A 24,602-nucleotide genomic window follows, 5' to 3' on the forward strand; every position below is an offset into this window, starting at 1 on the left:
TGCAGCCTCAAGGCAGGGCTTTGAACAAAAGAATGACAAGGCTGATTTAAGATTTAAGAGACTACTCTGCTTCTGTGTGCAGAATCAATGGTGGGAGCGACATGGGACACAGGGATATCTATCAGGAAGCTATTGCAATAATTCAGGCAAGAGATCATGGTCTGGACCAGGGGGTGGAAATGGAGATGAAGTGGTCAGATAAATATTGAAGGGAGAGCCAGAAGACTCTCCTGGCAAGTCAGTCTTGAGAATGAAAGAGAGAAGAACCAGAAATGACCCCAAAGATTTTGGGCAAACAACCAATGTCCAGCCCTGGGTTTTCACTGCATTGTTTCTCCTTGTTCTTGACCACTTAAACTGTGATCACTCTATTCTCTCGTACTGTTTACTTAGAAGATCAGGGCCCTGTGCTCTCTACACTTTCATGGACAGAAATCCCCTCCCTTCCTTCCCCCTGCACCTCCAGTTCTTGCCCCAATCCACTCCATCTTCAATTAATCTACCCATTCCTGCAGCTGCCAGCTGAATCAGCAGGTGTGGACTAAATGTCTGCTTTGACATTTCAACAACAAAGTTTCTGCCACTTCTAGGGTCTCTCCCTTTAGGCTATAGCATGAGGACTGCTACTGTTCACCTCACTCATGGTAAGACACATGAAGTCAATGTTAAGACTCCTTGAAAAAAATAGCTATAACATTTTTAGGATTTTTAAAACTTTAGCATGTGTTTCTCAAAAAACAAACATAAAAGGTCAAACATGAATGAGTTGCAACATCATCTGTTGGAAAATGTCAACAATGTACCCTTAGAGCTTTCTGGAATGTGACAAAGTTACTAGTTTCTCAGTTGGTGGAACAGAAATAATGATTTTTATGATCCATGCTTAACCTTATGACAGCGACTTTATGATTTTCAGGGCATGCAACAATTACTGGTAGGGATGGGAGATGATAACAAGGTTTGGTTTTGTTTTCAGGAAGCAGACTCTTGGATACCATCCCCAGATAATCTAATTCACTACATTTGGACTGCAACGTAGGAATAACCTAGGAATATACATTTTCAACAGGCACTTCAGTGATTCTGATGGAAGTAATGCTGGTACCACCCTTCTAGAAACATAACTATGCAGGATTAGAGCTGAAGTTAATCACAAAATGCCATAGCACCGTGGCACTAAATGCTCACTTTTTTAGAAAATGTTATGCTCTTTCCAGAACACAGCTGTACACTTTGGTGAAGAATTGCTTGCTATTGCTTTTGGCCATAAGAATATCAAGAATTATTTCTCCGGTGGCATTTTATTTTTACTATTGGTGACCTATTTCTTCCTGGACATTTTTCTAAGCCTAAATCCACATTTTTACTTATGGCAGTATATAAACTGAGTTTGGATATGTTTCCCCAAGCATATATTATATTCTTTTTGAATAAAACTGCTTGGAAGAATGATATGGAGATTCAAAAAAAATCTGCCATTGTAGATCTCAAACCTCACTAGGAAATCTCTCTAGGGGTTTGATACCGGTGATCTTCCCAACTTGCTTTTGTGGGCTGATAAAACTGTCTTAGGGAAAAGGGTTGAACTGTGGAAGAATCAGAGGGGGGCACTGACTGGGAAAGATTCTTAAACCAGGTTGGCTTGTATATTTTAGATATTAACCTCTTAACAAATGTGTGGTTTGCAAATATCCTCTCCCATTCTATAAGCTGCCTTTTCAGTTTGCTGAGGGTTTCTTCTGCTGCACAGAAGTGTCCTAGTTTGATGTAGTCCCACTAATTTACTTTTGCTTTTGTTGCCTCTGTTTTAGTGCCAAATCCAAAAAATCATCACCAAGATTCATTTCAAGGAGTTACCCCCTCTGTTTTCCTCTGGGAGTTTTATGGTTTCAGGTCTTAACATTAAATTCTTTATCATTTTGAGCTGAATTTTTATTAGTTATTAATGAGCCCTTTTTACATTTCATCTCACAGGTTTCAACTTTTTAATCTCAGCTTTATGTCTTTTACATTTATGTTTTTGCCAACTTCTAGCCTACTTCAGTCACCCCAAATCTTATTCATTTTATTCTTTTTCATTTTCATTTTTTATCTTAATGGAATTTTAAGTATCATATTTATTACCTCATTACTTTTTCTCTAAATCTTTTCTTGCAATTTAAAAACTCTACTCCTAATCTCTCCTACTATTATTTTTAAGTTTCTTGTTCTCATAGATTTCAGACGTATTTCCTCTGGACAGCAAAAATGAGAGAACCTACAGCAATGTGCGTGGGTTAAGGTCTTCTTTCACTTTGCTGACTTTCTGTATATTCCCAGAGCATCTCTGAGTGTTTTCAGAAAATGGAATGGGCGTTTTTTTCACACTACGCATCACTCAAAGTTTACACAGAGAGCTACTTGTTTTAAAATTCACTGAGTCTGACACGGAGAATCACTGAATGTAGAGGAAACACATGTCAGTAATACAACCTCAACAAGAAGAGACACTTCAGCAAAGGAGTGGGGGAGGGTTTTAAGCTTCCAGCTTCACCTTGTGACGAGAGACCAGGTGGCAGACAACCTGAAAAGAACTTTTGAGAAGATATTTGGGAGCAGATCCAAAACTAGATATCTGGTCTCACACGTATTTAGCTTGGTTCTTGTGTTCTCAAGTCCAGGTAATTTCTCTGTTCCTGACAGATGCATTGAAGGACCCTCTTGGCTGAGGCTTTTCTCAGTTCCCTTCTCTGGTCAGAGGAGAGTTTCCCTATGGGCTCAGCTGAGTTTCAGCTGGGAAACCACACTGATTTGTGAAGACTGATATGAGATCGGCGGGCATCAAACAGATCTGAGAACACAAATATAAGAAAGGGAAGAAGTTTGTCTTTGGTTTTACTGGATAAAGCTCTTTGGACCTGAGGAAATGGTAGAGGCTCCACAGATCCTTATCACCCAAATGGAAACTGGGATGTAATTCTGGAGGAAGGTAGAGAACTGGGCCTGAAAGCCCTCACTCAGTTCCCAAGGTCTAAGCTACAATTGTGGGAATGTTTTTCCCTCACAGAACTATTATTGAATTGCACACTTCTTGATGAAGAAAAATTTCTTCTAAGTCATAGGCCTTATTTAATATTTTAGATCATATTAATTGAGACCTTAATATATGCCTAGCATGGTTCTAACGGTACATGGATTCTTTCATTTAAAATTTTGAAAAGTTTTGTTATTTCCATTTTATAGAGAAGGGAACAGGTTCACAAAGAGTTTAGATAATCTGTTCAGTATCACAGGCCTCAGGCATTCTATCTTCCCAACCTATATTCTAAAGTACTTGGTAATCAATTCTCTCAGCTTTTATTCTTCTGAAGATGTTAGTTTGTCATGCCTGGGTGTGACATATATATAAACCAGCTATAGAAATCTGACAGTTGTTTTCCAGCAAAGACATGTTTGTTTTAATCCCTAATCATTGTCTCCGATGAGATTTTAACACCAATCTGTTATCTTTATTCACATGTATGCATCATGTGTTTTTTCCTTTTGCTGCTTTAAAAATAGTCCATCTTAATTTACAACAATTTGACCTAATGTATTTTTGTTTTTTCTTTGTATTTATCCTGCTTGGGGTTTGCTGAGCTTCTTAAATCTGTAACTTGTTCGTTTCTTTTTTAGTAAATTTGAGTAATTTTTGGTCATTATTTCTTCAAATAGGTTTTCTGTTAGATTAGACTCTCTCTTCTAATATCATTAATACCTTAATATTGTTTCACCAGTCACTGAGTTTGTTCACCTTTTCCACCTTTTAGTCTCCTTCCTTTTTGTTCTTCAGATCTGATAACTTCTAATAATGTCTTCAAGTTCGTGGCCTTTCTTTCGCAATATCCAACTGTTAAACCAAGTCAGTAGATTTTTTATTATAGATTTTGTTATATTCTTGAAGTTCTATATTTTTATAATGTCTATCTCCTCAAACTTCCATCTGTTCATGTTCCAAGATAGTCTTATCCTTTAAATCTTTCAATGTGTGTATAATAGCTTTTTTTTTTTTTTTTTTTTTTTAACAGTCCTTGCTTGCTAATTCTAACATCTGGGTCATCTTAAGATATTTTTCTATTGACTGCTTTTTTCTTTTATTGTATTTCTTTATTTTTGTATTTTCTTTATCTGTTCTCTTTATTGTATTTCTTTGCCATGAGATAACTTTTTAATTACTGGACTTCATGAATGTTGTAGAGTCTGGATTATGTCATCTTCCTTTCTATTTTTTTTTCTATTTTACATCTTCCTTTATAAGTTTTATTCTGTCATGCAGTTAAATTGATAAAAAAAAAAAATCCTCTTGATCCTTACAGGTTTGGTTTCATTTGGATTAAAGCTTGTCTGGTTCAGATTTGCGCTTAGTTGTAATAGTGTGATCCTTACTCTGAAGCCATGGTCTTTTAGGGCTCAAGGTTCTTAGTGAAAAATCTTCACCCTGGTGGGGCTGTAACTCTGACATCTCCCAGAATGGCACTAGCTATACTATCATCTTTCAGCCCCTGCCTTGCAGCACAGGTCTTCTGCTACATTTTTACAGAGTGTAATTCTGCACATGCATAGCCTAGCCCAGGGCCAAGGGCCTATAATGTACCCCACACAGACTCCCGGACTCTGCCCAACTCCCTCCGATGCAGAATCCCCTTCTCTCTACCCTGCCCTGAAATTTCCAGCCCCTTCAGCAGTCCAGAAATTAGATGTTGGATTCCTTGGTTCAGCAAGTCTTGATACCATGCTTGCTTTTCATTTTTCCTTCTCTTTGTCAGGAAAGAGCCTCCAGCAGAAGACCAGGGTGATTGATTACCTCACAAGTGTGATCACGGTCTACTACTGCTTGCTGTTTCATGTCTAAAAATACTTGCTTTGCATATTTTGTTCAACTGTATAGTTTTTCTTATTGAGAGAGTTCCAGCTACTTGATTATGGCTGGAAGCAAAAGCCTAACATGTTTGGTTTTCTGAAGATTTAAAGTATTTACTTAGGCTGATTACTTACAGGTTTTGTGATGAGTTTCTAAATACAGGACTTAGAATTCTCATCTCTGGCTATTAGAAGAAGAAATTTTCCTAGAGCAACAGTAGTTGGTAATCGTATGTATCAGCTCTTGGGGGTCATTACTGAGTCCATTTATTCATTTATTCAGTGAACACTTATTATATATTGTCTATTTTGTGAGTGTTATTTTTTCCCTAAGTATTTTTAAGGGATTTATATTAACACATCTATTCAAAAGATCATGCAGCTTGAACTATTTAGATATATGCACTCTGATGTTGTTCTCAAACTTTTATTTATTTTGCCATTACAAGAGTGTGTGCAGGGGAGATAAGCATATCTGAGTGTTATGATTCAAGATGTCAAAGAGAAAGATGAATATATGAGTTTGCTCTTCAGAGGAGAATTTTGGGCTAGATATACAAATTTGGGGAGGTAAATACCCTGGAGTTCCAAATAATATCACTCCCCAGCCACTTTCTCTCACATCACCCTATTTTAGTCCTCTGCATGATACTTATTGCTGCCTGATAATTTCTTATTTATTTAATTTCTTTGCTTATACTCTCTTTCCATAAAATGTAAACTCTGTGACAGAAGGAACTTTGTGGTATTCACTTCTCAATATTTAGCATTTAAGCAGTGCTTACACATAGAAAGCACTCAGTAAATATTGGTCTAATGGATGAGTGATTTTCTGCCATATAAAATTGAAACACAGGCATTTTCATACATGTGTAGTTTTATTATCATTAAATAAGAATAATCTTAATAGACCATTGGCTCTGAGACCTAACTGCTATTTAAAAGAAGGCACACATTCTAAAACCAGCATCACTTGGAGAGGAGCTCACTTTTTGTCCAACATTAAACTGGCAACTGGCTTGCAATTAATATGCTAACTCAATGGCACAATGAGTTAAGATCATAAATTTAGGAGCCAGACATTTTGATCCACAATCCCCGTTATGATATTTACTAGCTAAATGTCTTGATAAAATCATTTAATTTCTCTGTACCTCAACATTATATAAAAATAGTACTTACTTCATAGACTTGTGGAGAGGGTCTAATAAGCAAGTAAATATAAAAGAGAATAATGTCTCACATAATTTTTATATGATATTATCATTATTACTGCAAGTTAACTCATTTAACTCCATAGATTTATTCTTGGGAGTCACTTTATCTTAAAGAAGATACTGGAAAGGTAAATTACTTCTTCTAAGAGATGGAATTATTGTTGAAGGTAGTCTCACTTGCATGTGTTTCAGAGTTTTGCTATGGCTTATGAGCTATGGAATAGATTTATGACCTTTGATTTTTCTTTATCTGTGCCTAAAGTTTTTCTTTGCCCTGCATCTACTTTAAGTGTGGATTCATCCTTCTTTTTGAAGTGGCGTAATATTTTATTCAAGTTTAGGTCTTTGTCAAGCCTTTCGATTTTCCTTTAAGGATGTTAATCCTATCCTCACCTAGATGATGATTGGAAAATGTGTCTCTGCATTTAACTGCACCTAAACAGAAACCAGAATAGCAGTACTCCAGATCCTTGTGTCAGGGGATATAAGGGAACTCTCTGCTTCCCAGTATCTATCAAAGCTCTAAGAAGGGTTGCCCGAGGGAATAGCTGTACATCCTTTCATTTAGATATTCTCAACTCTGTACCTGTGTTATCTCACATAGCAGAGACCTATAAATCTGTACACTATTACACAACCCACACTGATTTCCGTTTCCTGAATTAACTTTCATATTTAAGGTAATGGCCTACATTGAGGGAAACTGCTTTAAGAAAAAGCTTCTGTATAAAACTCATTGTGGGGGCACCTGGATGGCTCAGTCGTTAAGCATCTGCCTTCAGCTCAAGTCACGATCCCAGGGTCCTGGGATCGAGTCCTGTATTGGGGGGGGGGAGGTTCCTGCTCAGCGGGAAGCCTGCTTCTCCTTCTCCCCCTGCTTGTGTTCCCTCTCTCTCTCTGTCTCTGTCAAATAAATAAATAAAATCTTTTTTAAAAGAAAATAAATAAAACTCATTGTGGTGTTTCTTATAAAAATGTTAATGAGGATATCATTTAATATAGTTACAGTGTCTTCTTTATGAAGGCCTACATGAATTTTCTTTCTAACACAGAAATTGTTGTGCTTTTCCTTTGCAAATGCTTTCTATTGTCCAATGGACACTGTGAATTTCACTATTAACATAGCATTCATCTTTGCACCGGCTACTATAAGCTTAGAGCCAAAACTTGTGGTTTTACTTTAAGAGAATCACAGGATCTTATGGTATATATTTTGTACATCTTCTTTATTACATTTGTTACTGGCATTCACCTATTAGTACTTTTCTTGTGCCCCACATTACTCAACAATTTATCCCTAAAATCACTTTATCTCCTTTTAGTATTATGTACTTACATAAAACAACATTGGGGCATAGGTAAGTATTAAAAATAATACCATTGAATGCAGGAGATTCTTTACTAACTATGCACAGAATAAAAGCTACTTGATAAATTCAAGTCACTCCCAAACCATCAATATGAGTTATTTTCCCATAAAGAATATCTACTATGGGGAAATCTACATATATTTATAGAAGAGAATCATTACTCTCTCTAAAGCACACTGCATACAGCACAAATGCATACTGTTCATGTGAAAACATTGACTATAATTCATAGCCAGTAGCTACAGGCTTGATTCTGACAATGGAAAGTCTGGGACAAAGAGATCACACCAGGTGATGATACAAAACCATAAAGGCACTTACTCAAGTGAGTCATATGAAATTGCCACTAGACTACAGATCTTGACCTACAGAGATAGCAATTTCATATGATTCAATAGAATACTGGTTCAAATAATCATTGACAGGAATCTGCATTGACCTTACAGAACCATCTCAGGAATAAACTCTGAGATGAATCCTAAAAAGGCTTAAATTATGTTTAGTTTTCCTTCAATTTTTCTGCTATTTGGAGGCAGTCTCTATGGCAGTTTATTTATGTTTGTAATAGAGATAATATCAGATAATACAATCCGCTTACTTCTGTGATTTTGATAAAGTTATGGACAGTGATTGTATCCAGCCATTTACTCTGAAGCAAATTCAAAGGGCAGAGAACTGTTACTGCAGTTTAGAGAGAACAAAATAACAAAACCAACCAACCAAACAAACAACCAAACAAACAAGCAAAATGGCTTTGAATCCATCCACTATTACTTACTACCTTTGTTTTTCTAGGAAAATTATTCTCCAATTATCCACTTAGTCATGTATTAATGGAAAGATATTTTCTATCACAACATGCTAGTTCTTTTTCTTACCCCTTTGCTGTGGGTATATTTTTGGAAGACAGTGAGAAATGGATCAACAGCTTTCCTAGTGAAAAACAGGATTTTATTTCAAAATACTTCTAGAAATTTCTCAGGAAGTAGGTACTTAATTGATCCAAGCTTTTCTAATCAGACCTGGCTGAGAACTTGTAAAACAATTACTTTTCTAAAAATTCTTTTTTCTTCATCTCCATATTATCATTATTTTTATTTGGACAAGAAGAGTTAAGTACTCCAAGGCATAATGCTGCCTGATCAATGTGGTTTTAGATACCTAGGAATCCTATGTAATGTAAGGGGCAGACGGACCAGAGTGGCTTTCTCAGGTTAAGCAATGGTGAAAGTGTTCTTTGTAGAGCAACAAACAATCCCAGGTGGCCTGTGAGCATTTCCTTCAGAATCCTTGAGCCACAGAGTGTGGGTTAAACTTCTCAGGGATTCGCGGTCACAAAGTAAAGGAAGCTGTAATTAATCTGCCTCTCAAACTCTAGCAGGAAAATTAGTTATATTTCTTTTTAGTTTGGACTAATATAAATAAAGTCTACACTTTCCAAGAAAGGAGCAATTTCATATATAAGGTAAGTATGCAGCAGGACCTTGGGACATATCATAAAGAGACTCCATGAATTATACATCCTCTTATGTTTCTCAGCTACCAAGGCTGGTATGCTATTAAGTCTTTACTACATACTACATACTACAAGGTTTAAAGTAAAACTATTTAAAATATCCCTCCCTTTTTCTCAAATTAACCAGAAAAGTAAAGATAAAAAACAAAAGCAATGAATATTCATTTTGGCAAGTAGTAAGTGCAAGGCCTTATGCTAGGATGTGTTTTACATATGTTCTCATTGGGCCTCCGCAGAGGACAGGAAAACAAAGGAGGAAAAGAATGAAGTTGGTGAGACACAGAGATGAATCTAAAATGAAACTCAATGAATCAGATGCCCAGCAAGTCAAGATCCTCTGACTGAAGGGTTTCCTCGGTCTTAAAATTTTTCTAAATGACACAATCAGCAAATGTACTCAGACCTCTGATAAGAATGGTGGACATTACTGTTAACATTTAGGAGGGGAAAACACAGCACCCTCCTTGGAAGCTTGAAATACTGGGAGGCTGGCATAAATATTCATGAGAGAATTGTAAAATAATAGAATTCTATGTAATCGAGTGGTAAATTGTGTAATATAGTATGAGAGGGCCTTCAGCTTTGGGTGAAGAGAGATCACTGAGGCCTTATAGTATGAAAAAGATGATTTAAATAGGAGGAGATACTTGGATAGTTTGGGGACAATGGCTGAAGGGCTTTTACTGCAGAGAGTAGAGAAGTATCAAGAAAAAAAATGACAGAGATCCCAATGTCTCTGTTGCAACTGACAGGTAATCCTTAGCTTCAAGAAAGTCCTTGTGTATTGGCACATAGAGCCCAGACTCTTAACACTGAGCACATTAGCTTTGTTGAACATAAAAAATATGAAATTGTAAAGAAGTACATCAAATGTGTATAATTTTAAGAATATGGATGGCTACTCTGAATTCCTGAATTATGTTCAGTATACAATTTTTTTTCATAAATGACTTCACCCCATAAGAGGTATTCTTAGTGGATTTTAGTTTAATAATATAACAATACGGAGCGTGTATTTTGAGTGTATTTTTGTGGGCAATAAATGGTGAAACCTTTCCAAGATGAATCTGTTGTCATGGCTTCCTTTTCCCACTGCTATTCTCCCTGGTTTATTTCCCTTTTTACTGCCCATTGCTTTTAGAAGGAATAAATATTAATGAGTTCCACAATGTAGTTTGTACTCCTCTGTTAACACTGGTGAGAGTAGCTACTCCCTATTGAGCAATCATCAGCAAGGCAGGGAACAGTCAGCCACAAACCATTTCTTTTACATTCTTAGAGAGCAGGACTGTGCTTCTGAAACAAACAAACAAAAAAATGCTATTCATTCACCAGCGCGCATCCCTGAGTGCGCATTTCAAAATTCCTTCTGGTGCTATCATTCATCTACAACGGACTCAGAGAAATAAGTGCTTAAGGGTTACAAAAAGCACATGTACTACAGTCACTTGACAGTGTCAGGTTACATGACATTTTATCCACCATCTTTCTTTCATTAATGGAAGGTCCTTCATGAACAGCCATGGCTTCGTTCCATCTGGAGTTACAGGTATGAAGGAAGATGAAACAGTATCTGAGAGCATTACGTGTTCTTCTTCTCCAATTTCCTAGCTTAACAACTAGCAAGGTTCAGTGGTTTTCTAAAGATTTGCCACTCAGGAAGCTAAAACTAGGCTTGATGAGTGAAAATAAGACCGGTGTTAGAATTCAAAGTTCTACTTCACTTAGAATTCAAAGTTCAATTTCCCTTCTGAGGGCATACAGTGACTTCTCCCCAACATCCCATCCTCCCCAGGCTGACCTCCAGAACTGTGGAAAACCTGTTTTCTGAACATACATGCCTTTGTTTCTGTGTGTTATCTTAAGGCAGTGATTCTCTTTGGATTTAATAGAGACCAAAAATCTATCTAAGGATTTGGGACAGATTTATGGAGAAGTCCCAAAAGCTTAAGGTTTGGGGTCCTTCTCATGCACAGTCCCTTCTGAGAAGACTCTGGCAGAGATCTTAGTGATTTTGTATTTGGAATTCTGCTTTTAAAAATAACAACAAAAACAACAATAATAATAATAAGTGTCCCTTAAATTGTATAAGCTTTGAGCCTTAAAAAACCTGGAACTTCCCTATCCCTGTCCCAGTCTCTCCCACAGTTTTGGGAAGGCTTCTAAATAAAGCGTTCTCAAGCACTTTGTGGTAAAATCAACTCCTGATTATAATCACAATGGTGTTTATAAAAAAGACAGAGATTCCTAAACCCATTCCAAACTTAACGGAATCACAATCTCAGTGGATAACATCTGGGGATTTTTGCATTTTCTTAAAGCATCCAGGTGATACTTAAACTACATTCTGAGGATATATACTTTTCAGAAAAATAATTCACCCAGTGAATAGGGTGAAGGTCCTTTACTAAGGATGAACCATAGCTGTAGTGTTCTTTAAATGAAGAATCTCAAACTGTGGGGTCTCTTCATGTCAGCCTAGTGAAGGGTCAGTTCTGAAACCCCAGGAAACAAAATATATAGTTACAAGGTTACGATTAGGCTATAGGTGCCCTGAAGACAGGGATCAAGTCTGCTTGTTTCAAACATTCTGTCTTCAACATCTAAATCCGTGATGAGACTTAATAATTGTTCAATAAGTATTTACTGTGTGAATGAAGGACTATCAAGTGAGATATCCAAACTTGCAGCACTTCATCAGTCAGATGGGGATTGACATTGAGAAGAGTAACACTTTGAGAATGGACACAGAATGAGTTTAATATTAAGTCCCTGATTCCAACTGTTTGTTTCCCACATTAAGCATTTAATCTTTGCAGCAACCAAATAATTAACATAGTGTCTTAATAAATTCAATCAATATTGTTGCTGTTATCACCATCGTTATTTCTATTGTTTTCTTGTGGACTCAACACTTGGGATTTAAGATTAGGATTTTAACGATTTTATTAGACTTCATGCTGCTGGAGAAATTCCATTGTTTCTGGCCTATTAACCTCTCTTTGTGTCATAAAAACTATTTTCCAATGTTTTATCCTGGTTAGCATAATAGTATTCACATATTTTATCAGCATACCATCTATGACTTCGTTCAAGACACCAACATAGGTAATAAATTTTATCCTTTCTAGGTAATCATTCCTTTGATATGATTGTCTTTGCCTAAGTAATAATGCCCATGTCATGTATCTTTCCCATTAGCAAACTGGGAAAAATGAATGACAGGAAGGGAGAAAGGTTTGAAACATGAAATTTTGGGTGTTTCTCTCCTTCAGTTTTCTGAATAATAAAATTATCCATTTAATTGATAAAACATTTAATCTTCTGAAGAGTTTTGATGCTGCATACATACATAATTTAAGTCAATTTTACATTATTTCCTAGAGAAAATAAAAATTTCAACTGTAGTTTATATGTACAGATTGCATTATTGCCTGGGAAATACATCATGTGCAGTCTGTGTGTTTACATATTTGCCAGCAGTGGTGAATGTGTGGACTGATTAATCCACACTCTTAATTTGATCACTGTGAACACTTTATAATTCAGTGGTTGGTCTCATAGATGCAGTAATAATTAAAACAAAATAATTTTCTGTAATAACCTCTGACTGTGACATATAAAAGTCATATTTCTAGATTTTTTTCTCTTTATTTGGTCTTAATTAGATCATCTCTGTAAGAAAAAAATGAGTTTTCTCTTATTTAACATCTTATTCTCATTGAGTTGACTGAACTTTACTTAGTCCTGTTTATTTCCTTTGTTGGACTGAAGAGTGTATATATAGATATATATATCTACATATATCTATCTTATATGATTATGTAATTATTATATTAATAATTATATTTCTACTTTGATCATTATTCTTACATTTTTAAAATACATACTGACTTAATAAAATACGAAGGTGCTCAATATCTCCCCCAAAATATACTCCTTATCATTTCCTTCTGTCATAGATTACCAGAGTGTTTTAGTCATGTATTCATACAACGTCATCATATCTAGACTTACTTAGATCACCCAAATGGTTATCAAATTCTTTGTACATCTTGAATTCTGTTTCTGGTTTCAATTTCCTTCATCTCAAACATTATCACTTAGGAGCTCTTTCAGTGAGAGCTTAATAGAGGTAAAACCCTTTCACTTTGTCCATAGTTTTTAATGGTAGGTAGCTGGAAATCCAAGTTGACATTTATTTTCCTCTCAGCACTTTCAACATATCATTGTTGTTATTTTGCTTTTTTTGCAGCTTTTGAGAATTTCACTATAAATTTGTTAATTCCTTTTTAGTTAATTTGTGCCTTTTCTTTATTCCTTTTACTTGTCCTTATATAGCTGATGAACTGAAATCTCACTCACTATATCAAGCATGTATATATTATCGTACTGCTTAGAAATTCTTGATTTTGTACATTCTTATCTTTCATCAAATCTACAAAATTCTCTCATCTTTTTCATACATTCTCTTATTCTGAAACTTCTTGTTTAATTCTGCATGACTTACTTCACTTTTATTCTTAACTCCTATTTTCAATGTTGCATTTTGAATAATTTCCTTACATTTGTCTTGAGCTTATTAATAACTGTTAAACTCAGTCCATCTCATCAACCCATTTATTTATTTCCAATAAAAGCACTTTTCAGTTCTAGAACTACTTTTACTTTCTTTCTTTCTTTCTTTTTTTTAAATCTGGTCTTTTTTTATTGTGACTCATTATATTTAATGTTTTAATTTTTCCCTTTACATCTTTAGTAAATTCTAGCACATATCTTTATGGTCTCTAACTGCTATTTCCAATATTTCCAACACTGCACGTCTCATCTTAATGTTTGTTAGGTATTTTAAACCCTATATAAAATGGATTATTATTCCTCATGTAGTTTGCAGTTTTGATGGTACAGTTTATCTGGGGAAATGCTGTGGCTTAGGTTAAGGTATTCGCATCTTCAGAGTTTTGGCTTTTCCTTATGTCAGGCAATCTGGAGTACCATTGGCCTGATGCCATTTCTTATACTAATTTCTCAGCTTTGTGGTCTTTGGACTCATGGAAGTACCATAAATTTGAAACGTAACTAATTAGTGGTGAGTCCAAGCCCATAGTTGGAATTCTTAGGAGAGGTTTGTTCACACTGAGGTTGAGGCTGACCTGCTTCCTTGCCCTTTTCCTCTATAAGTAAACTGAGTTTCTCTACTCATTCGCTGGTACAATAACCCTTTAAGGTTGATGAAATAAAGCAGTACTTCTGCTTGTTCACGTTTTTAGGGGGTGGGGGCTCTAAGTTTTATGTCATACCCCTTATCTGCGTCATCCCCCCAAAATCCCTGTAATGGGTAACCCTCCCCCTGTACGTACCGTTACTGCCTGAGGGCGACCATGGAAAGCTCAACCTTCTTGATTTGTTTTGAGAAATCATTTGGTTAATCAAGACCTCAATTCTGCACTTAAAAGCATTTAAAATAATACTGTATCCTGTTTTGTAAGGAAAGGTTTTCAGCTATTCTAATCTGCCATATTACTGGAAATGGAACAGAGGAATCATTTAATAGGTATTTTTAGGCAAATAAAGTTAAATAATGTGCATAATGACACAAGGCCAGGCAGAAATGAAAACAAGGTTTCCTGATTATCTGTCTAGGGTTCTTTTGAAAATAGCCTTAAGATGAAAATTCACCAAAAGAGGTTTTTAAGCTGTTATGTAACTAGAAAAGAGAAATAAGATATATAAAACATATTCTCTTAACTGAGTGGCCAAATTGAGGCACAGTGCCTGAATTTTGACTTTCCTCATTTGCTCCAACAACTAGATCATGTTTCCCGTATTCAAAGTCAGAAGTGTGAGTAACTGTTTATTCAGGAATGAAGGGTCTGCTTGAATATAACCCCTTGCTGAAATCAAGAATTTTTTAAGTGCATTTGAAATGTTCAAAAAACAATTTTTAGACAAATTTAAAAAATTATAGCATTTTACAAAGGGGAGAGTAAACATGTCAAACAACAAATGTTTATTAAATGTCAACTAAGTCAAAGGTATTATGAGACCTTTTTCACACCTGCATGATTTCCAAGCTGTCTCACTTTATTTATTTATATATATATATGTATTCTTTTGATTGCTTTTTTGGTTGAGTACTTCTTGATATCTCGTTAGTAAGCTCTTCCTCTACTAAAAAATTCTAAGTTACCTTGCGGGTAGATCACTGACCAGCTTAATCTAATTCCCAGCATGTTAAGTTTTTATGAGCTTCTTTCCCAGCAGCTGACACCTCTTGTCATCTTACTTTCTATTTTGTAATCTACTCCTCATAAATTTGATAGAGTTAACAGTCTTTCTCTCCCACAAAATATCCTGAGAAGTAATTTCCAAGAAATATCTGACTTTTTCAGGGATATCCTATGTTTTAATTATTCTGTAATTGTATCACAGTGCTTTTTACATCTGACTGCATCCTTGTAGACCGTCTCCAAAAGGCAGCCATGGTATGATTTAGTTCCTTTTACATTTACCTTATTAAAATTAGGAGAGCACAAAGTGGTGTACTTAGAAATATGATGTGAAAAGTGTTCATACTCTCATTAATTTATTTCAACAGAAGTGTTCATAACCAAATGTTATATATCTGCATATATAATTATGTTATCCTACTGACATTTTTAAGCCAGCAAATTTTAAAATCTTTTTATGTTTTTCTAAAATTTACATCTATGTAATGATACTGTAGAAAGTCAAGAAACAGGAAAGCACTTCCATCTCAAAATGTATCTTCGATACATTTCTAGAAAAGTAGGAAGTGAAAGTAAACTTCTATCTTTCCTGGATGGTTAAAGGATTATTTCAGGAAATGTACAGAGAATCTTTGATACGCATTTCTGATTTAAATGGCATGTAAAATGTTCTCACCTACCTGTTATTTGAAAAGTGATGGATAGGAAAGGTGCAGCACTAGACTTCGATGTACTCTGATATTTACTTTCTGAAATAACAGGGAAACAGCACCATAAGCATAGCCGTTTTTTCTTCCCCCCAAATAGCTTTGACTAAAGTGGGCTAGTTCATGGAAACTATAGATAAATGACTATAATTATAAATAATTTGCATTCCATTTAGAGATGGTGACTATTTTATTCCCCTGTTTCTTGGCAGAACATGGGAAAATAAGAATTCTTTATTCATCTCTTGCTCTACCCATTCACAGTTCAACCATCCTTCCTTCCAACCATCTTTCCACTGATCCTCCAAACTTCCTGCTGGTTTATTTTATGTCATATATAGCCTCACTATCCAGGCTGTATTTCTTAATAACCTCAAATTCCACACACCTTATCCAGATTTCAGTGTGGATTTTTTGATACGTTTTCTACAAAAGAATGTTCCAAATTTTCCCAAAATACGTATCACGGAAAGTTTCATGGTGCTTTATAACCAATGCTCTTGGTTCCCCTCATTTAGAAACATGTTCAATCTGTATCAAAAGAAAGAATTTCTTGAATTACCATAGCTAAAATCTACTTCCATTTCACTTTGAGCTCTTTCAACAATCAATTCATGTTCATGCATCCAATGATCAGCAACATTTTCATCAGCTTTCTAGCTACTGCTAACCTCCCCAGAGGCAAGGCTTCTTCCTGTCATATTCTGATAAGGGTAGCTTTCATGCCATCATAAACTGAACATTCTTCACAGTCTGCTGGAATTCTGATCAGCCAGCTGAACAGAAATTGTCCAGGGTCTTACTACTAACTCTTCTCAGTAGAAACTTGTCAAATTTTTCTTCTAAAGAAGTGGGAATTTTGATCACCTGAATATTGTAGGACAAAGTTTGTCAGGATTGGAAGGGATACCTACGGCCTGCAGCAGTCCATGAGTAAAATGCGGATACTTTCCAATATCAAGTAGATACATTTTTCCTATTGTCAATAGACACAATCACCAATTTATTGAATATTCTAATGATATAATTCAACCGACAGAGGTAGGATACTAGGTTGTAAATATAATACATTATACTTTGTGACTACTTTAATAATACATATTTTGATTTTCTGGAAATTAAATATATTAGCTCCAGGGAGGAGAATTTTTATGGTGTGGTTTGACTCTATGAAGAGTAGTGAATACACCAATGAATAAAGTGATTTAAGATGGCCCTGTCCTTGTACTAAGGTGGTCATTACCATTATTCTGTGTAATGTGATGTGCCAAGACAATAAAGGAATTTTATGTGAACTTCCTATCACTTGTTTTCAGTATTTCTGTAACAGGAAATTTTATTTTGAGTTAAAGTATTTTATTTTGGGTTAAGGTATTTTTTAATAGCTTGGTTACATGTGAAAACAAGACATTTATTCATGGAACACATAGTGAGAATCTACAAAAGCAACAGCATAGACTTTGTTCTTCTTATTAACAACAATATGAATTGTTCTTGGGGTAGGCTGTTCATGGTTACACAATCAAGATTACTTGAGATCAGTACCTTCTTATCAGGATTGATTGAAGAAGTTATTTTGAGAACTTTTCCTCTCTTTATAAAGTAAGCTTTCATTCTTTCCTTTTTATGGAAGGAAAACAGAATGTGCACAATCCCCACAGCCCACAGCCTAATTATTCTCCATTCACACAAATTTATAGTCTTTACATGTCACCCTTGGGATCCTGGCATATTGAATAATATTCCTGTTGGGAAATGTTAAGTGCTTCTGGAAGGAAGTTCATATAGCCTCAGTTCTGACCAAAAAAAAAAAAAAAAAAAAAGGCTGCAACTTTTAGGGAGAATTAACTGTTTTTACAAAGACTACATGGATCTTACTAGTACTCTTGCTTTTATTTGAAATGAAAGGACATAAATTCCTATATACTTATTGGTTAACATTAATTTTTGCCGTATCAATTATTTCCATATCCATGGATTTTGTTTTGGCATTTGCTTTATCCAAGAGACACAGCTTAACAATGATACTCTTTTTGTTTTCCTTTTACACTGTGACTTTTATTTTTGGTGCTCTTCCATGCTTTGACAGTGATAGGGAGACTCTGTGGCAAAATGATTAAAAAAGAAATACCCAGTTGCAATTCAGAATTCTGAAGGATCTTTTGAAAGTAATAACCCACAGGACATAATTGACATTCAGAAACTAAAATCTGATCTACCTCTAGCAATGAAATTATACTACTCTGAAAGGACTGCTATAATAAATCCACCTAAGAGTGTTAAAAATGTAGCCATTAAAATGGCCAAGAAAATATTAATGTACTAACATTACATGTTTTATGCTACTTCCTTACAACCTCAAGATACATTAGTAGCAAAATGTATCCTGAGGCTAGATTCCTAAATGAGTTGACATGCTATGTAAAGTTAACAGCTACAAAACAATTAAATTTTGCAAGTTGCAAATGCAGAACTTCAGTGTCTGTTTCTATGAACTGCTGGTCACTTGTACTGCTCATTTTGGGGGGAGGCAGAGGAGTCATCTCCTATTTTTTTGAAACACCCGTTTCTCTTGGTTCTTTCCCTTCTCTTCTGGTCCTCCATCAGATTGCTTCTCTGAATATTCTCATTTTGGGGGGTCTTTATTCTTATTTTTTTTCCTTTACCAACAAACATATCTGCTGGGAAGTACTACTCCATCCTATTTACAACTTGCCAAATCCAACATTCTATTTACTTATTTGACACAGAGAGATGCAGCGAGAAAGGGAACACAAGCAGGGGGAAAAGAAGAAGCAGGCTTCCCACTGAGCAGGAAGCCTGATGTGGGGCTCAATCCCAGGACCCTTGGATCATGACTTGAGCTGAAGGCAGACACTTAACGAATGTGCCACCCAGGAGCCCCTAATGGTGTGCTTTAATACATGCTGTCTCCGCTGCCTGTAATAAACTTCCTCTTGCATTCCTGACCCACTTACTATATGGAATGTGTGTGTTATCACTCAGCTGTAGGCCACTTCCTCTCTGTTTCTGTTTCTATGATACCCCTACTGCTATTCTAAAACTCAAGTTATAATGCATTTCATATTGTATTATATTTGTTTGTGTGCCCTCATGCTAACCAGGAGCGCTTTCTTGACACAGAATTTGTACGGATATTTCCATCCTCACTACCTTACACAATTTTTGGAACTCTGCTGGCAACTAATAGATATTTATTAAACTGTCTAATGATAAAAACCCTGCTATCCTTCAAATCAAGGGAAGGTAAGAAGGTATGCTTCTAACATTGTTTAAAAATATTCCTATTTGTGGGCACTTAAGAGTAACTAACTGAAAACAAACTTGATCCAATAATGATTAGAATTTTAGAGTAATATTAATAAACACTAATACATACTTCAAGCATGGGCCATGTTGCACTCACTTATCCTTGGCACACTTACCGAGTCTGGTCCTCACATTGAGATTCAGACCAAAAAAATGTCTAAGATATCTCTGCCAGGTCAGAGGGTTTAAACAGAGGGTTTTAAAAAAATGTCATGCCTTTCAGTTATTTTTTTTTACTGTAGTTGTACACTGCACTTATTCCATATTTATTTCATTTAAATTCACATTAAAAATTTCACTCAATACCATCATTATTTTTTCAATATATTTATCTTTCAACCATATTACAAACAGCAAAATGGGCTGTCCTTTCACAAGCAGGTTTTACACCACATTCAAGGAAATTCTGGACTTTAGAATATATATGAGCATTCTATGTGTATATTTACATTTTGTTCTATTTTTATAATTAATTACGCCTGCTAAATTTTGACTCAGAGCTTGCAGTAAGAAAATTTAGAGACTTGTCAGTAAATTAGAATTGACCAGAGACAGAATTGAATTTTTTTTAAATGAAAATTTAAATTAGCGCTCACCATATCAACCATTATGTGACTAGAATCATGACTATTCATGTTCCAAATATCTATAAGTATATCTATATCTGTATCTATATCTATCTTCCTGCAAGGTGATTCCATGCTCAATCTCCATGAGTAAGTCCTTAAGAAGAAGAAGACAGTTTACCTTCTTTGTCCTTGTGGGTGTTTAAGTGTGAGAGGAGGTCTTCATTGGCCTGCACACAGTATACCTCTCGTGTCTGGACCCCTCCCCCACAGAGGGCTGTCTGGTTGCCCCGCCTCTTGTCCTGCTGACTGAGCAAAGGGTCCACACGGCACTCGGTCCACTCTGTAGTTCTCCAGCCGTACCTAAAAAAAGTAAAAGCTGGCAGTGGCAACCATGTTTACTGAGTAAAATTTTGCTCTGCTCTTCCAATTTTTTTTTTTTTCTGAAGAAGATTAATCTAAAAAACACTTTCCTCTCGAATCAACCACAGGCTACTACATCTCTGTGATACGGACTCAGTTTCAATTTCCTCTCTTTCATCCTCAGCAGTGCTCCACTTAAAGAGGGGTTAAATTTAGGATGATCCTGTTTTAATTGCAATTACTGGAAGTTACTTATAAATATTTTATGAAAAGAGAGCATCATGCTGAAAACATAAAATTTTATGTTCAATTAAGCTGAACTCGGGCTTGCCCTTTCTGGATGCTTATAAACAAAGGAGGAATGACTCTGGGAATGGAAAACATTCTAAATGACGACCAACCCAAACATTTGTTTTGCCTTTAATAAAATGCATGAAAATTGCTACTTCGTACTGGATCAAAATTATAATTGTACATTAGGATTAAAAAATATAACAATTCCGAGTTTTCTCCTTATTGTCAAGAATGAATGTTTTTCTGTAGCACTGAGAATCCCTGATGAGTGCCTGATGAATGCTGAAAAGAGCTGACGTTTCTAATCAGCGGAACACAGGAAAGACGATCTGTGGTTCTAAATTAAAGCTCCAATCAACATTATGATGTGAAAGAAATGTCGGGGGCTTGTCAGCCCAACACGTGCTTTAAGGAGATAGCCAGGGAACTATTTCCTGATGCCACTAAAGATACTGATGGCATTTCTCCACCTCGAGGAAAATGGATATTCTAAAAGCACAAAGAAAAATGGCTCATGTAAACACTTTGTGTCACTCTACCCAAGAGGCTTCTTCAGTAATCAGATTAACAGCCAACACAGGTACAAATGGAGGTGCTAATGTTCATCTCAATTAGACAAAAGAGTTAAATGGGCCTTCAGATGTCCAACCTAGGTGCTTTGCTTTGTCAATGGTGAAGTTTCCTGACAGTCAACCTGACCTTCACATCCATTCTTTCATTTTTATAAGTGGCTGAACACAGGTGCAGGACTGGGGCATCAAGGAACAACACTCCCAACATTACATTACGTTTATAAAGGAAGTCGAGCATTCAGGTAAATTAAAAAAAAAAAAAGAGAGAGAGAGAAAGAAAAGAAAACACGGATAATTAATGTCTTGAGTAAGATGGTGGGGTGGGGGGTGACAACGAATGTCAAACCAAATAAATTATTCATAAGGTGACTTAAAATAAAAATTTTACTTTTTATAGAATGGAGTCTGAATGTAGGCCATCCTAGGATCACACTTCTCCTGATGTAAATTGGTCACGTATGCTAAAAAAATGCTCCCTTCCAAAAAGGGAGAGAAGAAAGAGATTCAGAATATATATTTATTTTGTCAGTGGTGTTCAAATATCTGAGAGGATAAAGAATAAAACACCTAGCTTGAATCAAAAAAGGAAGAAACTCATAGGAGATAAACCACAGGAGATCATGACAACTTCCTCAAGCCTATTACATAGAGAAGAACACAGGGTCAGTGGGATAAGCAGAGAAGTCTGGAAGGGAACTCCCTACAGTTTTCAGCCCCCTGTTATATCAGGAGAGAAGAGATGATTCCAAAGTGCTGCATAACTGAAGGTCTCATGTAAATCATCATCTTTGCTATTACTTGTTATTATTGTTTGAAGTGGTAGTAGTAGGATTAATTTTCCTCCTCACTGGCTCGTGAAGTTTGCGTTGTATGCAAGTTCTTTAAATGTTTGGAATATTCCAGAAAAGCTCTCAATGAAGCTTGTGCATATCTCTGAGGAACTAAGATTCTTTAAGTTGTTTTATCAATATTCTATACTCAGACTAGGCTTAAATGTATTTATTGCCAAGATAATTCACAGTAATGTCTTGGAAATATTTTTTTAAGGATAAGAAGAATTAGGATACACAGCTAAATGTTTCAGAATTGGCCTTATTTCATCGGAATTCAATAAACATTTATTGGGCACTTGCTGTGTGCCAGGCCCTGTGATATATGGTGGTGAAAACAAAACAAAACAAAACAAAACAAAGTTAATAAGCACAATCCTGTCCTCATGTAGCTTAAAGGCTCATTATTGTGGTGTAGTATTTTACCCTATTCGATAGGATTGTTATCTGTAGTCCTGAATTTTAATAGGCCTTGCTTAATAAGCAACAGAAGCCTATAGTTTGAAAGTTTATTTTATGTTATAGAATGGGGGTTGACAAACTATGACCCAAGGACCAAATCCAACCTGTCCACTGTTTTTATGAATAATGGCTCATTGGAACAGATCCACTCATTCGTTTATATATGATCTCCGGCTCCAAAAGTACTGTTGAGTCACTGCCACAGAGACACCTGTTCCGCCCAAAGCCTAACATCTTATCTTCCCCTTTACAGAAGAAAGTTATCAATCCCTATTACAGAAATATGTCAACAGAGAATTGCTGCTAAAAATCTAGACTTCAGAGAGATTTGGAAATATAAGTCACTAAAGACACGTTTAGTCTGTAAAACCAGAATTCTATAAGGACAGTGCCTGTAAAAACAGTATTTTATTTTCTCCCACTTAGAAGAATCTGTAAAATCCCTATTTCTCAACATACTATTCATTTAGTGTCAGCTGGGTAAGCGAATGTGGGGAGACACGCAGTTTGGGGAGACGTCACGGCAAAGGAAGCCGCAGTCCTTATATACTCACGTGGCACACGGGACAACTGCATCTCCTTGAGACGCACAGGGTTCTTTTTCTTCAAGTTCTGGACACTCTTTCTCGCTGCCAACAGGAAACTGCCTAATGATCCGCGTCCTGACACGAGTGCCTTTGGGGGATGCCGTGTCATAGCACGTTTTTGAGCAGGGACTCCATTCTGACCACTCTGACACCTGGCACTCTTTGGTGATCACACAGGACTGGAAGGTCATTGGCAGGTTCTCTTGCCGGCAGAAGCTGCAAAAGAACATTGGTATTCTCATCACAAACTAATAAGCAGTTATGAACTTTGTCTTCTATGCTCTAGAGTAAAATAAGCTTGGACATTTTTATTTCTACTTGGAGATACAATTCCAATTTCATTGAAAATATATCAACATTTATGATGTGTAAAAGCAGTTAGACTCAAAGCTAACATTTGCATTTCCTCCTATTTTGCAAGAGTTGTTAAACTATTCATAGGAAATAGAAAATAAAGGGTCGAAGCAAAATTAACTGAAACTAAGTTCACCGTATTGTTCATTTCACTCATTCCAGATTTGTTTTAATTTAGAAAATGTGAAACCAAGAGCCGTTAACATGTACTTTTCATTGTTGAGTGATTTAAATAAACATGCCTGGCTAACTTAAAACAATACTGTTTTAAATAGAAAATATAAGTTTAACATTATTTTTAATACCATTTGAAACTTCAGCTGCCACTTACTATGATAATGTATGGTTATTCAAATAGATCAACTTTTCTAGTTCACACTTTAATATACAATATACATATAGGTATCTCAAATACATCAGAGACATTAGAAATATGTCTATTCATGATTTAAAGAATACCCTCTCAGTAACAGATCTCGCACATTTACTTATCAGTAAAGTATTTATGTTCAAACTTTTATCTCTCTACTCCTACTTGAATTAGAGGGATGTTGGATTCTAAACTGAAACATGTATATATACGAAGATGATGTTATGAATGTCAATGACTATGGGCATATGCACTTTGAGCTGTTTTCCTGGAATTGGATGGCCTTGTGTTGATACTCAGTTGAACTCCTGCCCATTCTGAACAACCAGTAGTGCATGTTTACAAGACACAGGCAGCCTGTCGCCATGATAGAGCCATCTGTTCCAGTGGGAGAAGGCACTGATAATTCTGCCTTGTCATTCAGGTGCTATATTTAACTATGGTAATTAACCATACGAGAGGCAGGTCCATTCTAATGCAACAACTCACATTCCATCTTCTTAATTCTACTGGCATGTATAGGAAAATTGCAATCCTAGGAGACAATTAGAGCTCAAAGCATAAAAGTCAATTTGTCTGAGTTGAGAGATCTGGGAAGAAGAATCATCCAAGAACTGTGGTAAAGGGGCCCTGTGAGTCAACCCTGTTCTTCTTAGAATGAAAGAAAGGATCAAAACCCAATTTTTACTCAAATGGCATATATTGAGCATTAATAATATATTAGGTACAACACTAACTACAGAGCAAAACTTCCTCTGTAATGAGTCAGTTTTCATTCTAACACTTATGTGTTCATTCACAAAAATCAGGAAAAATAATGACCAAATCATTAATTCCACAGTGGCTCTCTTTACAAAATTTTCCATATTTAATTTCCTCTTAGATACATTTCTTATCTTTCATGAGACTGTCTTCATATAAACATGCATACATTATCCTCAGTGTAATACTTCCTA

The 24,602-nt window shown here is 35.8% G+C and overlaps 1 protein-coding gene across 2 annotated transcripts in view; it reads right to left on the minus strand.

The window, feature by feature from the left end:
• Positions 1-24,602, minus strand: part of THSD7A (thrombospondin type 1 domain containing 7A) — a 454,591-nt gene that overhangs the window by 182,296 nt on the left and 247,693 nt on the right. Inside the window, exons 3-5 of one of the 2 annotated variants that reach the window (XM_047694997.1) lie at positions 22,890-23,138; positions 19,996-20,177; positions 15,892-15,960 (exon numbers count right to left, since the gene is read on the minus strand). In XM_047694997.1, the coding sequence (XP_047550953.1) occupies positions 15,892-15,960; positions 19,996-20,177; positions 22,890-23,138 (500 nt within the window). The remainder of the gene's footprint in view (positions 1-15,891; positions 15,961-19,995; positions 20,178-22,889; positions 23,139-24,602) is intronic. The other variant, XM_047694998.1, reaches the window with a different exon arrangement.

The sequence above is a fragment of the Lutra lutra genome, chromosome 11 (assembly GCF_902655055.1).
Source record: "Lutra lutra chromosome 11, mLutLut1.2, whole genome shotgun sequence".
In the NCBI taxonomy this organism is placed as follows: domain Eukaryota; kingdom Metazoa; phylum Chordata; class Mammalia; order Carnivora; family Mustelidae; genus Lutra; species Lutra lutra.